Source organism: Cotesia glomerata, linkage group LG1 (genome assembly GCF_020080835.1).
Source record: "Cotesia glomerata isolate CgM1 linkage group LG1, MPM_Cglom_v2.3, whole genome shotgun sequence".
In the NCBI taxonomy this organism is placed as follows: domain Eukaryota; kingdom Metazoa; phylum Arthropoda; class Insecta; order Hymenoptera; family Braconidae; genus Cotesia; species Cotesia glomerata.
Genome location: NC_058158.1, coordinates 10141985 through 10155557, shown reverse-complemented (window position 1 = coordinate 10155557; position 13573 = coordinate 10141985). Strand labels below are relative to the sequence as shown.

Here is a 13573-nt window from a genome sequence, read left to right as displayed (position 1 = left end):
TAAATGCTCTAGTTTCAAACTTAAACAAATTTCCATTTATTAGATCTTTATATCGTAAAATAAAAATTAGTAAATAATTATTTAATAAACAATTATTAGTAAATAATTTTTTATTCACCAAAAATACTATTATGATTAATTACTCAAAAATATAACAAAATTTACTTATTATATATAACACGAATATTATTTTTCTTCGAGAGTTTGAAGAAGGAAAAAATATGAAATAGTTGTTTTCATAACCTAATAAAGAAAAAAATGATTGATTAATCATATTAAGCATAGTAAATTATGAAACAAAAAATATTTTACCATAATAAAAATATCAACAGTGACAGTGGAGAAATTAAGAGCAGTAACAATCATCGGTTTTTGCGCCATCATTATTATGATCGAGCTCATAATCTTTTTATTTCCACACCAATCGATATTGTATACAGCTCTTCTGTAATCTTCGCTCTGTCGCAACAAATCTCTCAAGTTAAAGATTAAGTTCTCAATTTTTTCATTTTTGATGATATTACCTCCGCCGTCAAACAGGTGCCACTCCAAGCGTAAATAAACGTTTGTAGCACTTTTGACAGAATGTACGTAAAAATGATCATCAATCTCACAACCGGTAAATTTTTCATCTGCAAATAAACGTCTTATTAAATGATCATCATAAACGAAAAATAATAAACAAATATAGTACCTGCATGAATTGAAAAATGAAGACACACATTATTACTGCATTTGTGCACATTATCCATAAAATTATTGGACCATAAATTTTCTCAATTATTTTCTTTGCTCTGATCAACGTCTGATATTGATACACTGCTTTGCGTATAACAAAATCTTTACCTTCTTCATGGTGCCCATCTGTGTGGGTTATACAGTAACCCATTTCCCTCAATTGTCCAATTATTTGGAAAATATAAAACAAAAACAACGAATCGATGCTCGATGTTATACAAAAGAGAGATGTTGTCGCCAGCGATTCGAAAAGATACGTCAGTTTGTATGCCCATCCATTTGAGGATGTTTGCCATGGATATTTGCTCGGGTATATCAACGGATATTTAATGCTTTTTCCAGGTTTATGATGCTGCATTGCAATATCTATCAGTGGCGTGACAATCATTGCCGATAAGGTAATAAAGACGCAGAAGAAAAACAACCAGGTTATTAGTTTCAACGACGTGAATTTTTTGAAAATAATTTTTTTCATCTGACGTTCTTGGGCTAATTTTGTAAAATGTGGGTCTAAAGTACGATGAAGTTCTAACGCTTCTTTACGATTTATCAAAAAGCATGTTATCTTAAAGAAAAAATTTTATGTCTATTTTTTCTTGATAATAGATTTGGTCTTTACCTTGAGAGTCGTTGACAGATAAGTGGTCATAACACCGAAGCTTTTTGTTAGAAGTGCCATGTTATGGGCGTACAACCGGACGAAATTGAATATCGCGAGAAACATTCCGAAGTTTAGCGGTAACTGTATGTAAGATAATAGGCGATAGGGTAACGAGGGATTCTCACTCGGCCAAAAACCTAAGGCCATCAATGGTCCTTTTATGATTTTGCGGAATATGAAGTAACTAGATATCTTTTTTTTGAACATTTCGTTGGTGGTTTGAACAAGAAATAACGAAAAGAAGAGAAGGAAAAGAAAAGTATAGAACGAGTTGTAAGTTAAACTGCTGGAGAAGCAATAAAATGTAGAGGGGAAATTGCAGTGAATATGGCACAAAAGAATACTTTTCAGAAAACAAAAGTATGTGTAGAAGCCAGGTGCATCTCGTGATGTTTAAATCGATTTGGGAGATAGAGCTCGGGGAAAAAAATTATTCTCTGTTGAGGTAATAGTTTTTTTATTGATCGGAAAATTTTTTATGTTTGCCGGAGCGACAGTCTCAATCTGCCTGTTCGCTTGAAAGGGTTGACAGACAAGTTTATAAGTGATAGAGTTATCGGGAGTCTTATAGCTAGTTTGCAGTCAAGAAGGAATTCATTTTTATGGATAAAAGTTTTTAATTGTTGCTAATGGATTTTGTGGAACTATTTTTTAATACCTCAGGTAACTATGATGACACCGTTGATATTATAGACGCTTGTTATACTTATAATTTAATAGCTCGATAAAAGCTAGACTATACAATCTTTGTTATTTTGTCATAGTTTTGAGTTTGATTCTATTTTTTACCCTTCAAATAAGAAACTTTTATTATAGTTCTGAAAATTAGTTGCTTGTCACAGTGAGTTTTAAATATTTTTTCCAAGTGTATATTTTTGAACTTTTTTTATGCTAAAATATTTATTTTACTGCAAACTTATTTAAAAAAAAAAAAAAATAGAATAATCATTCAAATATAATATCCATCATATCAATTTACTGAACTTTTACATTATTGACCATTTTAATAAATGTCATTCATCTAAAGTTTGTAACAAGAAAAAGTATGAAACTGTCGTATTAAGAACCTGAGTAAAAAAATTGTTCAGCCAATAAATTTATTTTAACTTAAATAATTATCTGGAAAAAAATAATCAACACAATAAGATTTTATACCTTTTCCATTTGTATAAGTCTAACTGGTTGTGATTAAGATAATAATTATTTTTTACCAGGATATTGTTTGGAAGAAAAAAAAAGATATACCTTTACAAAAATGTCAACTGAGACATGAGCAAAACTGCAAGCATTCAATGTCAATGGTTTTTGACTAAGTGTAATAATTACATGAGCCATTATATTTTTATTTCCGTACCAGTTTGCAGCGTAGACAGCGCGTCTGTAAACTTCACTCTGTTCTTAAGTAATATAAATTTGTTAATTTTTAATGATGTCCTCTTACCATAATTTATATTTCAAAATTACCTCTTCCGTCAAATTTGATCCGGCCCAAGCATACATAAAAGTTTGTATTACTTTAATTCCAACGTAAGTAACAATTAACATTCCTCGTATAATTGATATACTTTTCATCTGAAATTGTTAATCATCCTCACTAATGAATTTTAAGCTTTAAATAAATTCCATACTTGCGAAACTTGAAATAACAATGTGCAAAGTACAACGGCATTTGATGCCATGATCCACAAAATTGTAGGTCCATAAATTTTCTCAAGAATATATTTAGACCTTATTATCTTCTCATACTGATTAACACATTTGCACACCACCTCCTGGCTGTCATCTTCGTTTTCAATGTGTGTGATGCAATAAGACATTTCGCGTAGTTGCGCGACCATTTGAAAAACGTACAATGTAAATAACGAGTCGATGCTACAGGTGACAAAAAATAGAGCCGACGTAGCTAGCGTTTCAAAAATAAAGTGTATTTTATAAACGAATCCATTGGAAGTTATTTTCCACGGATAACCGCTCGGATATATCAGCGGGTATTTAGTAATCGTTATTTTATTAAAATAACAATTGGTTATGTACACTAACGGGCCAATAATGTACGCTGCCAGACAAGTAAAAACACAAAACGCCAATGACCATGATAAAAATTTGTAAACTTTAACTTTTTTCAGCACAATTTTGGTAAGTTTTGAATTCGTCAATAGTTTGTCAAAATACGGGTCAAGATTCGTATGCAGTTCTACTAGTTCTTTTTGGTTCATCACTAAACAAACGACCTGAATTAAACAACACATTAATTAGTATACTTTTCTACTGATTTATTGGTAAATACCTTCAAGATAATTGTAATGAAGCTAGTCATAACACTCAATCCGCGAGTTACCAGACCAATATTAGAAAAATGGTCAAGCACAAAACCAAAAATCCCTAAACCCATTCCCAAACTTAATAATATTTGAATGTATGGCACTAGTTGATAGAAGAAACTTGGATTTTCATACGGCCAAAGTCCGATAATGGTCATAAGGTTTTTAGTAACTTTGCGGTACGTAATATAATCAGATACATTATTATCAGTCATCTTTACAATTTATCCATAGGTAGATAATCAACAAATTGCATCGGGTAATTTCCTACTATGCAGTATCCAATGTTTTGTAGGAAAATAATTTGTTTCCTTGTAGTAAATATTGCATACGGAAGTATACTATCTTACATTGTATCAATTTAAAGAAAAAAGAAGCTCATATATAAAATTACCTGTATTATTGTAATCATTTATTTATTGATCGGTAAATTTATAATGCGTTTCCTGCGTCAGTCTCAACCCGATCGTCAATTTGTGCAAGTCATCTCAGAAGTTACCTATTGTCTTCATTTATGGGATATTTTATTATTTTTTTACTGGTTAGTTTGATTAGTAATTTAGTGTAAATTATGTGACTAAAAATTTGTTTAATGTGCTTTAATTGTAAATATTTTGAGAAATAAATATTGGTTATTTTTACTGATACACTTTTTTTGAAATCTATTTTTGATTTAGCAATTAATCAACTATTTTTTTTTTCTATTATAAATTAGTTATGAAAACGCATTTTAATTTTTGTTTGGAAGTTCGATGAATTTTTGTGAGTGAAACATTTCCATAAAAAATATAAAAATATGACTAATTTTTTGAACATGGTTCAAAAATTTGTACTTTTTTTGAACCTCAAATTTTTTATCAAAATTCATGTTCATTTCTGTTATTTATCACTCGTGTATATTTTCAAAAGACTTTTATTTTGAAAAATAGAATTTATTGAATATCAAATTAACAATTCACCATCTCAACAAACTAATAATAGCAACCATCACTGATCCAGAGTTTGTAGTAGGAAAAAATACGACACTGTTGTATTAAGCACCTTACCCAAAAACGTAAAAATATTTATTTACAACCTTTAACTTATCAATGCTTAATCAAATTAATATAATAAAAATTACCATAACAAAAATATCAACTGAAACCACGCCAAAGTTGCAAGCAGTCAGCGTCAATGGTTTTTGAGCCATCGTAATAATTGCAGTAGTAATAAGACGCTTGTCTCCGTACCAATTAGATGCGTAAACCGCATAACGATATTTCTCACTCTGTAAAATATTTTTTTCAATCAAAAATTAAAAATTAAAAATGAAATGTTCAAAATTACCTCTTCAGTTAAACAAGAACCGCTCCAAGCGTACATAAAAGTTTGGACAATCTTCAATGTAAAGTATGTGGTGAATAACACTCCTCGTAGCATCGATATACTTTTCATCTGAAATTTTTTTTAAATCTGCACTGATAGAAGGATTTATTTGTATTAAAAAATATTTGTTCGTATTTAAAATGATTTATTTGTATTTAATAAATCTGATATTCATTTATTAAATATTAATACATTTTTTTAAATACTAAGAAATATTTGTTGAGGACTAAAAAGTGGTCTCTAATAAATGATTTATTAAATATTAACAAATATTTTTAATTATAAACAAATCCTTTTATCAGCACAGTAAAAAATTTTGCGTCATTGCGTCAAAAAGTTTTGTGTTAAATATTTAACACTTTTACATGTAAATTTAACATTTATTGTGTTAAATTAACACAAAAAAGTGTTAAATATTTAACATAAACATTTTTAACACAAAATTTTTTGACGCATTGACACAAAATTTTTTACTGTGAGTGTGTCATGTGTATATCGTTGAAAATATTTCATACCTGCGTTATTTGGAACAGTAGCGTGCATAGTACAATTGCGTTTGTTCCGATGATCCACAAAATTACGGGCCCAAAAAGGGTTTCAATTATTACTTTAGCTCTTAATAAATTCTCATACTGGTCAATACACTTACGGATCACAAGATCTTTGTCCTGATTATCATCAATGTGTGTCATAGAATAGGACATTTCACGCAATTGGCCAATCATCATAAAAATATAAAGGGTAAATAAGGAATCGATACCCGTAGTGACAAGAAGCAATGTCCATGATGCGAGTAATTCAAATAAAAAGTGAAGTTGATAGTAAAATCCACTTGGTGGCACTTCCCAAGGATAACTACTCGGGTAAATCAAGGGATACTTTACTCCCGTGAGTTTATAATGCTGTATTATGAAAATTAATGGGTTTATAATGTAAAAACACACGGAAATTAAAACACAAACAGTAAAAACAATTGATAAGTTTGTAAAAATTTGAACTTTTTCCAAAATAGGTTTTGTTAGTTTTGAATTTTCAAGCAACGCAGTGAAGGAAGAGTCAAGGTAATTGTGCAACTCCTTTAAATCTTCTCGATATGTCGACATACATTTTAGCTGCAACAGTATTTTTTAAAAATTAGTAAAATTTTATCCAAAAAATAGATTTCAAAATTTTTACTTTTAAAATAACTGTAATGAAACTTGTCATAATACTTAAGCCACGAGTAACCAGGCTGACACTGGAAAAATGTTGGCGTACGAAACCGAAAATTGCTATCACGATTCCTAAACTAATGATTAATTCAATGTACGGTAGGATTTTGTAGAAATAATTTGAATTTTCGTAAGGCCAAAGTCCTGCAAAAGTCAAGAGACCTTTGGTAAGCTTGTGAAACACAATATAATGAGACACTTTATTCCCGGTCATTCTTAAGACTTGTAGAACTCCCTTGTGGCCATAAGTAGAGAAATTGATTGATAATCAGCAAATTGCATCTAATGATTCTCTACTGCGCAATGCTAGATGTTGGATTATGGAGAAAATTATTTTCTTGTAGTAAATTGGAGTAGATAAGTATATTCTTTGAAATTATCGGGATCAATTTATTAGAAAAAAGCTAGAGATTAAATTACTCTTCATTATTGTAATCATTTGTTTATTGATCGGTAAATTTATAATGCGTTTGCTGTTCAGTCTTCGTCTGTCCATCAACTTGTCTAAGTTACCTTATCAGTTATCAGTTACTTATTGACATTATTAAATATCTTAATAAAGTAAATGAAAATGTTTGATGATAATTTTAGTGAATATAATCTATTGTTTCAAAATTTGGTCATGAGACTTTTTGAGTAACATCTGTAGTTAATATTGTAGTTTTTTATTAATTAAAAAAATTTTTGAAGTTTTTGAGCTTTAATTATATTTTAATACAGCAAAAATAAGCCCGTCAAATTTATACTATAAAAATAGTCATTAATAAAATTTGAATTGTAACTAATTTTTTCGGTTCTAATGTGAGTAATAAATTAAAGCTTGCAAATTTTTCACAGACATAATTTCAAAATTTTATAAATTTGTGTTTTAGTTCGGCGTTAAAATATATTTTTTTTTTATTTTTTTATGACAATTAGAAGTTTTTTTCCAAAGCTTCATACGAAAAATGAACTTTAAACATAATAAAATTCAAGTCGACTATATTATCTATTTTTTTCACTACAGTAACATTTCATATATTAACAACATATAAAATTTTATGTACTTTATTTTGAATTTGAATTATTTTCCTCAACAGTTTGCAGTAGAAAAAAATACGAAAGCGACGTGTTTAATACCTGTAATAATAAAAAATAGAGTAAAAAATTAACGATAAGATTTTTATAAAAAGTTACCATCACGAAAACCTTAACATTGATAATTGAAAAATTGCACGCTGTCAAAACTAAAGGTCGTTGTGAAAGTATGATGACAATTGAAGTCATTAATTTTTTATTTCCATACCAATTGGAAGTATACACTGCATATTGACACTTTTCACTCTATTGGTGAGTAGACAAAACAAAGTTACTAAGATCGTGGAATACTTGGGTTATTACCTCTTCTATTAAGACTGAACCGCTCCATGAGTACAAAAATGTCTGAAGAGTTTTCAGTGACAAGTGCATAGAGAACGCTAATAATTGAATGATAGATTTTCCAGAAACAGTAAAAGTAGCCTGTAGCATTAAATCCCTCGTTAAGCATTTCATCGTTTTTTAAATAATCAAATAACTCACGTGTGACAGTTGGAATAATACTGTACAAATAATAAGAGCATTAGTGACCACCGTAATGAGGGCTATCGGGCCGTAAATTTTTTGGAGCAAAGCTATGTATTTTATTAATTTCGCATAATGATCGACGCTGTCTGATAATGAATTTTTATCTTCACCAGAAAGCGAAATATTGTACGAAATTTTGCGCAAGCGTCCAACAATTTGGAAAATATATAACATGAATACAGTATCTACGCTTATTGTTACTGCTGCCAAAGTGTAAGCACCAAACACTTCAAATAAATACTGAATCTGATATCCGAGTCCTTTTGCAGGTCTGGCCCAAAGGTAACTTGTCTGGTATAATCCAGGATAATGAGTCACGTTTATGTGATGATGATTCACGTAAAATATCAAAAACAGTGGAATACACACATAAAATAATGATGTAAAAATAATGATCACTGTATGAACTTTTGTTATGTATTTAAAAATACTGACATTTTTCAAAATAAATTTTGATATTTTGAAACCCTTCAACGTTTCTTCCAAATAAGGATCGAGAGCTTTTTGGAGATTATTCAGATCTTCTTTGTTAAGTGTAAAGCACATTACCTGAAAAATTGAATTAGTGAGATCAAATTTACTCTTTCGTACACTGAGAAAAAAAATACTTTTATTAAGAAAATTTTCTTGATACAAGAATTTATGTTGTTGAAAATTTTCGAGAATATATATTCTTAACTCAAGAAATTGTTAAATTGATTGAAATAATTTTTACTTAATTTAAATAAAGCTATCCTTTCGTTTATCTATTATCCAAAGATAAATATTGATGTTCTCTCCAGAAATTAATAATTAATAATAATAGAATATTTGATCGTCAGCGAGTTTCTTGAGCCAAGAAATTGTTAGTATTTTTTTTTCTCAGTGTAGTATTGAAAAGAAATAAAATAGAATTTTTACCTTGAATATAACAAATAAATAACCCGTTGCAAGGCTTAAGCATTTTATGACAATAGCCAAATTTGAATGATTCTCGTAGATATATTTCAGCATACCAAATGCGATAGTAGCGCAAATCGCAATTTGTTTGTAAGGTATAATTCGATAAAATAAGCTCGAATTTTCGTAATACCACAGTCCGCAAATTGTCATGAAACTTTTAGGCAGGGAACGGAATTTAATGTAATCGTTTTTTTCGCTTTGAGACATTGTGCAAAGATATATTATAAGAGTGAAGTTTTTGAACAGCCAAATTGCACTATTAAATTAAGTATAGAGGATTGTTTTTTGCGTGATAGCGGAACAGTACTTGGAATAGTTATTTCTTATTCAAAATTATATATTAGAAGTAATAGAAAAACTGGAGAAAGTTTTTTCAGAGCATGCATATCTATCATTACTGTTGTAGATTTTATCGATCAAAATTTTTTCTTCTAGAACCTATTGTGTACCTCAGTCCTATTTTGACCTGCTCGATTAACAGATCTCTCAGAGTATTCTTTTTTTTTTTACTATTCTATAAAAATTCATTAATCTGAGGTAATGTTAGACTTGATGCAAACAAAAATGTAATAAAAGTGAACGGAAACGTTTAATTACATTCAACTATTTTGTGATGTTTGTGTAAATATGTTTTTTAATTATTTACTAAAATTATCTGCTAAATATATTTTTCATATTGTATGTCAATATTTGGCTTTGAGTATAAAAGATTAATTAATGATTCTCGTCAAGTGTTTGTAAAAGAAAAAAGTATGACATCGATGTTTGTAATATCTGTAAAGAAAATCAGTAGTTCTATAATGTAAGTAAATAAAAACAAAAATATAATATTTAAGGAAAAATTACCATAACAAAAATTCGAACATTAACAGTTGTAAAATTGCATGCTGTTAAAAATAAAGGTCGCTGTGAAAGTATAATGACTATTGAACTCATCATTTTTTTGTTCCCGTGCCAATTTGCAGAAAACACTGCATATTGACACTTTTCACTCTGTCGATGAAAAGTTTAAATGACTTTCATTTCTAATAATTTAATTACATTAAATAATTTAATTATTACCTCTTCTGTTAAGCATGAACCACTCCATGAGTACAAAAATGTTTGAGTTACCTTTAGTATTAGGTTTAACAGATATGATAGTCCTTGGATAATTGATTTACCAGAAAAACCTCTTACCTGAAATAATCTCACTTGTTATCATATATTAATAATTGAATTCTGATTTAGGATCAAAATGTAACATTTATTGTCTATATATCATCTAGAAAAAATTAACAAAATTTTATTTCATACTCGTGGTAAAAAAAGTCCATATTTTAGTGGTAAAAAATGTTTTTCGGAAGGAATTCCTAGTATAGCTAGCTAGTACCCACAAAAAATTCCTTCTGGGAAATTTTGAGAATTTTTTTCATTATTTGTTTAAGTAATATCAAAATAGATCGTTATAAAAACCAATTTTTATCACTGTACATTCGATTCTTCGTTATTTTAAATTAATTTTTACACTTTGTTATTTTTAATAAATGTGAAAAATCATTGTCTAATTTTAAAGAAAATTGACTAAGTTTTCTACTTATTTGACGTGAAATATCCAATTTTTTACTAAATAAAAACAAAGTGTAAACTTTAATGCAGTTGATAATAAAAAATTATCTAGTAATATATTATTTTAAAATTTATAACATACGTGTGTTAATTGGAATAATATTGTACAAAGAACAACTGCATTAGTAGTCAACAGTATCAGTATTATTGGACCATAAACTTTTTCAAACGAATCCTTGTATTTAATCAAATTTACATATTGAGAAACATAAGTCGATAATGCATGACTTTGGTCACTTTTCTTGCCAGTATTCGTAACATAGTACGAAATTTTACGTAACTGTCCAATCATTTGGAAAACGTACAACATAAACGTGGTATCGATGCTTACTGTGACCGCGTTTATAAACACTGCAGTAGCAAATTCAAATGAAAAATTCAGTTGATAAAATAATCCTTTCGCCGGCCTCTTCCACATGTAACTAGCTGGGTACAGCAAAGGATATTGAGTTACATTAATTTTATGATAACTTATGTATGAAATCATGTATGCTGGAATGCTCATATAAAAGGTCGTAGTAAGAACAACACTTATTGCATAAACTAGCGAAATAGATTTAAAGATACTGATTTTATTTAGAATGAGCTTTGATATTTTAGAATCTTCTAGCATATCATCGAAGTTAAGGTCAAGAGCTTTTTGAAGATTTTTTAAATTTTCTTTATTTAAAATAAAACTTAACACCTACAACATTTAACGTATTATTAAAAAAATGTCATATCAAAATATGTTTGAGCAAAATTTTACCTTGAAACAAGTAAACATATAACCGGTCACAAAATTTAAGCAATTTACGACAAAAAGCAAATTTGAGTGATTCTCATAGATGAATTTTAGTATTGCCATTATTAGAGTTACAATGAACACTATTTGTTTGTACGGTATGAGTCGATAAAACAAACTTGTAGTTTCATAATGCCACAGTCCACAGATGGTCATGAAACTTTTTGTAACTCCGCGAAATTTTACGTAATCGCTTCTTTCAGGTTGAGACATAATGCAAAGAACTAACTTTTATGGACAGCTAATCGCACTGTTTGATGTATTATGTGGTGCGTTGTCTTTGTGTACGCAACATTGACGTGGTTCCGGAAATCATAATTTCCTATTTAAAAATTATATGCTAGAAGTTACATACTAAGTTCAAAAAGTTTCTTCAAAACTTATACTCTCTACTATTGTTGTTATAGATTTTATTGATCAAAAATTTTTCTAACGCAGCTACGCGTCAGTCATATTTTCACCATCCACTCTAACAGATCTCCTATTTTTTCAAATTTGTAGTGAAAATTCAACACAAGAATCGTGAAATTGATACTATAAAAAAATACTATAAAATATCTGGTAACTAAGAATGATTTATAAAAATTTTAAGTGAATGTTAACTTATATTATTGTGGATTTTAACATTTTTTTGGTATGTAATATATTTTTGAACTTTCAAAAAAGATAAATTCTTTATTTTTATTAAATGTATTTTGCCAAAAGTAAATAATTTTCACCGATTTATTGATAATTACGTATCTGTACGTATAATTGTAAGTGATGATTGATTTCTTCAAGAATCCATCGCTTCTAGTAGAAAGAAATAAGATAACGTTGTATTCATAACCTTTAAAAAATAAAAATAAGTCATTACATGCACAAAAAGCAATTGTTTCTCAAAATTTACCATCACAAAAATTTTAACAGACACAATAGAAAAATTGCAAGCAGTCAGAATCAATGATTTTTGACAAAGAGTCATTTTGACATTGGTCATAAGATTTTTATTTCCAAACCAGTTTGATGCATACACCGCGTCTTTATAATTCTCGCTCTGTTAATAAGTGATATTTGAGTTGAAAAACTTCAAGAATAGTTTCCAAATTACCTCATCAGTTAGGTAAGAACCACCCCAAGTATACATAAATGTCTGGATTACTTTCAGAGTAATGTAAGTAGTAAATAACAATCCTCGCGTGATGGATATGCTTTTCATCTGAAATAAATAATTTTAATAAATTTTTTTCTTAAGCTAAAATTTGGATCAAATCATTTTTACTGTAAAATATATTAATAAAACTAAAATTTATTGAAAGCACAGTCAAAAAAATTTTTACCTGTGATATTTGAAACAATAACGAGCAAAGCACAACAGCATTTGTCGCCATGATCCATAGAAAAATAAACCCATAGATTTTTTCAAGTAACACCATGCATTTCATCAATTTTTCGTACTGAACAACACACTGAACAACACTATTATTTTTATCGAAACTATCGAGGTGTGTGATGCAGTACGAAATTTCGCGCAGCTGCCCCACCATTTGGAAAACATACAGATTGAATAGAGAGTCGACAGAAGCGGTCACAAAAAACATAATTAGAGTCGCAATTGATTCAAAAACGTAATTTGCTTTGTAGACCCATCCATTCGAAATTATTTTCCAGGGATAAACACTCGGGTAAATTAACGGGTAATTAGTCAGCTCAATTCCTTGCTGATGATAGTGTAAAATTACCAACAAAGGCATGAAAATCAAAGCACACGTAGCGATAAATGCAAAGAATGTCAGCCCCCACGATAGTAATCTGAAGCTGTTAACATCTTTTAAGATCAAATCTGTAGACTTGAATGTTTTTAACAAATTTTCCACATACGGGTCGAGGTGTTCATGGAGCTCCGCTAGATCCTCGCGATTTATCGCCAAACACATCAACTTTTGACCACATGTAACAAATAATAAAATGAATTTGATCGTCTCTGTTTTTTGTCGTCAATATTTTCAACAAATACCTTGAACATTGTTGTCAAATGACTTGTCATAACACTTAGCCCGCGAGTCACGAGAGCAACATTTGAAAAATGTTCGCGAACGAACCCCAATATTGCCAACACCATCCCTGAGCTTACAATGATCTGCAGATACGGCCAAACTCGATAAAAAATAGACGAATTGTGGTAAGGCCAAAGACCTCCGGCTGTAAGTAATGCTTTAGTCAGCCCACGATATGTTCTATACTTGGAAAGACTGCTTTCTGACATGTTAACAAAGAAATCGTTTATAGTAATTTAGAAAAGACTAAGCTTTATGATAATGAAGAGATTATCCGAGTAATTTTCTTCGTATAAATCCAA

At 29.3% G+C, this 13573-nt stretch overlaps 5 protein-coding genes across 8 annotated transcripts; all 5 read right to left on the bottom strand.

Moving 5' to 3' along the window:
- Positions 1–186: 186 nt before the first annotated feature.
- Positions 187–9168, bottom strand: LOC123274503. The gene is made up of 16 exons (XM_044742149.1): positions 8802–9168; positions 7857–8450; positions 7677–7796; positions 7485–7619; positions 7347–7415; positions 6048–6197; positions 5601–5987; positions 5047–5154; positions 4841–4987; positions 3687–3935; positions 3440–3630; positions 1358–1790; positions 695–1303; positions 525–632; positions 313–459; positions 187–243 (listed from the first exon to the last, which is right to left on the bottom strand). The coding sequence occupies exons 1-16, from the start codon at positions 9048–9050 to the stop codon at positions 187–189; spliced, it is 3753 nt and encodes a 1250-aa protein (XP_044598084.1). The 5' UTR covers positions 9051–9168.
- LOC123273521 (odorant receptor 4-like) lies at positions 2365–4301 on the bottom strand. Of its 3 annotated transcripts, XM_044740929.1 has the most exons (5): positions 3687–4050; positions 3028–3630; positions 2864–2971; positions 2645–2791; positions 2365–2466 (listed from the first exon to the last, which is right to left on the bottom strand). In XM_044740929.1, the coding sequence occupies exons 1-5, from the start codon at positions 3933–3935 to the stop codon at positions 2413–2415; spliced, it is 1161 nt and encodes a 386-aa protein (XP_044596864.1). In that variant the 5' UTR covers positions 3936–4050; the 3' UTR covers positions 2365–2412. The 3 variants fall into 3 exon arrangements, with proteins under 3 accessions (XP_044596864.1, XP_044596873.1, XP_044596879.1); XM_044740938.1 differs by lacking the exon at positions 2365–2466 and having other exon boundaries at positions 2651–2796; positions 3687–4301; XM_044740944.1 differs by lacking the exon at positions 2365–2466 and having other exon boundaries at positions 2651–2777; positions 3687–4301.
- Positions 4620–6957, bottom strand: LOC123273560 (odorant receptor 4-like). Its single transcript, XM_044741004.1, has 5 exons — positions 6262–6957; positions 5601–6197; positions 5047–5154; positions 4841–4987; positions 4620–4761 (listed from the first exon to the last, which is right to left on the bottom strand). Exons 1-5 carry the CDS (start codon positions 6508–6510, stop codon positions 4708–4710), a joined length of 1155 nt encoding a protein of 384 aa, XP_044596939.1. The 5' UTR covers positions 6511–6957; the 3' UTR covers positions 4620–4707.
- A 280-nt stretch (positions 9169–9448) lies between the features above and the next one.
- On the bottom strand, positions 9449–11790 carry LOC123273426 (odorant receptor 4-like). Its single transcript, XM_044740829.1, has 5 exons — positions 11200–11790; positions 10534–11136; positions 9906–10022; positions 9690–9836; positions 9449–9617 (listed from the first exon to the last, which is right to left on the bottom strand). Exons 1-5 carry the CDS (start codon positions 11446–11448, stop codon positions 9558–9560), a joined length of 1176 nt encoding a protein of 391 aa, XP_044596764.1. The 5' UTR covers positions 11449–11790; the 3' UTR covers positions 9449–9557.
- Positions 11791–11921: 131 nt separating this feature from the next.
- On the bottom strand, positions 11922–13569 carry LOC123273550 (odorant receptor 82a-like). 2 transcript variants are annotated; one of them, XM_044740984.1, is made up of 5 exons: positions 13232–13569; positions 12555–13154; positions 12326–12433; positions 12125–12271; positions 11922–12064 (listed from the first exon to the last, which is right to left on the bottom strand). In XM_044740984.1, the coding sequence occupies exons 1-5, from the start codon at positions 13478–13480 to the stop codon at positions 12011–12013; spliced, it is 1158 nt and encodes a 385-aa protein (XP_044596919.1). In that variant the 5' UTR covers positions 13481–13569; the 3' UTR covers positions 11922–12010. The 2 variants fall into 2 exon arrangements, with proteins under 2 accessions (XP_044596919.1, XP_044596928.1); XM_044740993.1 differs by lacking the exon at positions 12125–12271.
- Positions 13570–13573: the final 4 nt, after the last annotated feature.

What these genes read in the sequence shown, in the direction of transcription:
- LOC123274503 (XM_044742149.1), bottom strand. Translation starts at nt 9,050, where the DNA reads ATGTCTCAAAGCGAAAAAAACGATTACATTAAATTCCGTTCCCTGCCT. An exon ending in GCAGCGTACATTATTGGCCC is followed by an intron (nt 1,791 to 3,439) that starts GTTAGTGTACAT and finishes ATCGATTTAAAC; the next exon opens with ATCACGAGATGCACCTGGCT. An exon ending in TCATTTTTCAATTCATGCAG is followed by an intron (nt 633 to 694) that starts GTACTATATTTG and finishes GTTTATTTGCAG; the next exon opens with ATGAAAAATTTACCGGTTGT.
- LOC123273550 (XM_044740984.1), bottom strand. Translation starts at nt 13,480, where the DNA reads ATGTCAGAAAGCAGTCTTTCCAAGTATAGAACATATCGTGGGCTGACT. An exon ending in ATTTGACAACAATGTTCAAG is followed by an intron (nt 13,155 to 13,231) that starts GTATTTGTTGAA and finishes TGTGGTCAAAAG; the next exon opens with TTGATGTGTTTGGCGATAAA. An exon ending in CTGTTAAAATTTTTGTGATG is followed by an intron (nt 12,065 to 12,124) that starts GTAAATTTTGAG and finishes TATTTTTTAAAG; the next exon opens with GTTATGAATACAACGTTATC.
- LOC123273560 (XM_044741004.1), bottom strand. Translation starts at nt 6,510, where the DNA reads ATGACCGGGAATAAAGTGTCTCATTATATTGTGTTTCACAAGCTTACC. An exon ending in GTTCTTGTTTAACTGAAGAG is followed by an intron (nt 4,988 to 5,046) that starts GTAATTTTGAAC and finishes AATATTTTACAG; the next exon opens with AGTGAGAAATATCGTTATGC. An exon ending in CAGTTGATATTTTTGTTATG is followed by an intron (nt 4,762 to 4,840) that starts GTAATTTTTATT and finishes TTTTTGGGTAAG; the next exon opens with GTGCTTAATACAACAGTGTC.
- LOC123273521 (XM_044740929.1), bottom strand. Translation starts at nt 3,935, where the DNA reads ATGACTGATAATAATGTATCTGATTATATTACGTACCGCAAAGTTACT. An exon ending in TGTTATTTCAAGTTTCGCAA is followed by an intron (nt 2,972 to 3,027) that starts GTATGGAATTTA and finishes TAACAATTTCAG; the next exon opens with ATGAAAAGTATATCAATTAT. An exon ending in CAGTTGACATTTTTGTAAAG is followed by an intron (nt 2,467 to 2,644) that starts GTATATCTTTTT and finishes TTTTTTACTCAG; the next exon opens with GTTCTTAATACGACAGTTTC.
- LOC123273426 (XM_044740829.1), bottom strand. Translation starts at nt 11,448, where the DNA reads ATGTCTCAACCTGAAAGAAGCGATTACGTAAAATTTCGCGGAGTTACA. An exon ending in GTTCATGCTTAACAGAAGAG is followed by an intron (nt 9,837 to 9,905) that starts GTAATAATTAAA and finishes TTTCATCGACAG; the next exon opens with AGTGAAAAGTGTCAATATGC. An exon ending in ATGTTCGAATTTTTGTTATG is followed by an intron (nt 9,618 to 9,689) that starts GTAATTTTTCCT and finishes TTTTCTTTACAG; the next exon opens with ATATTACAAACATCGATGTC.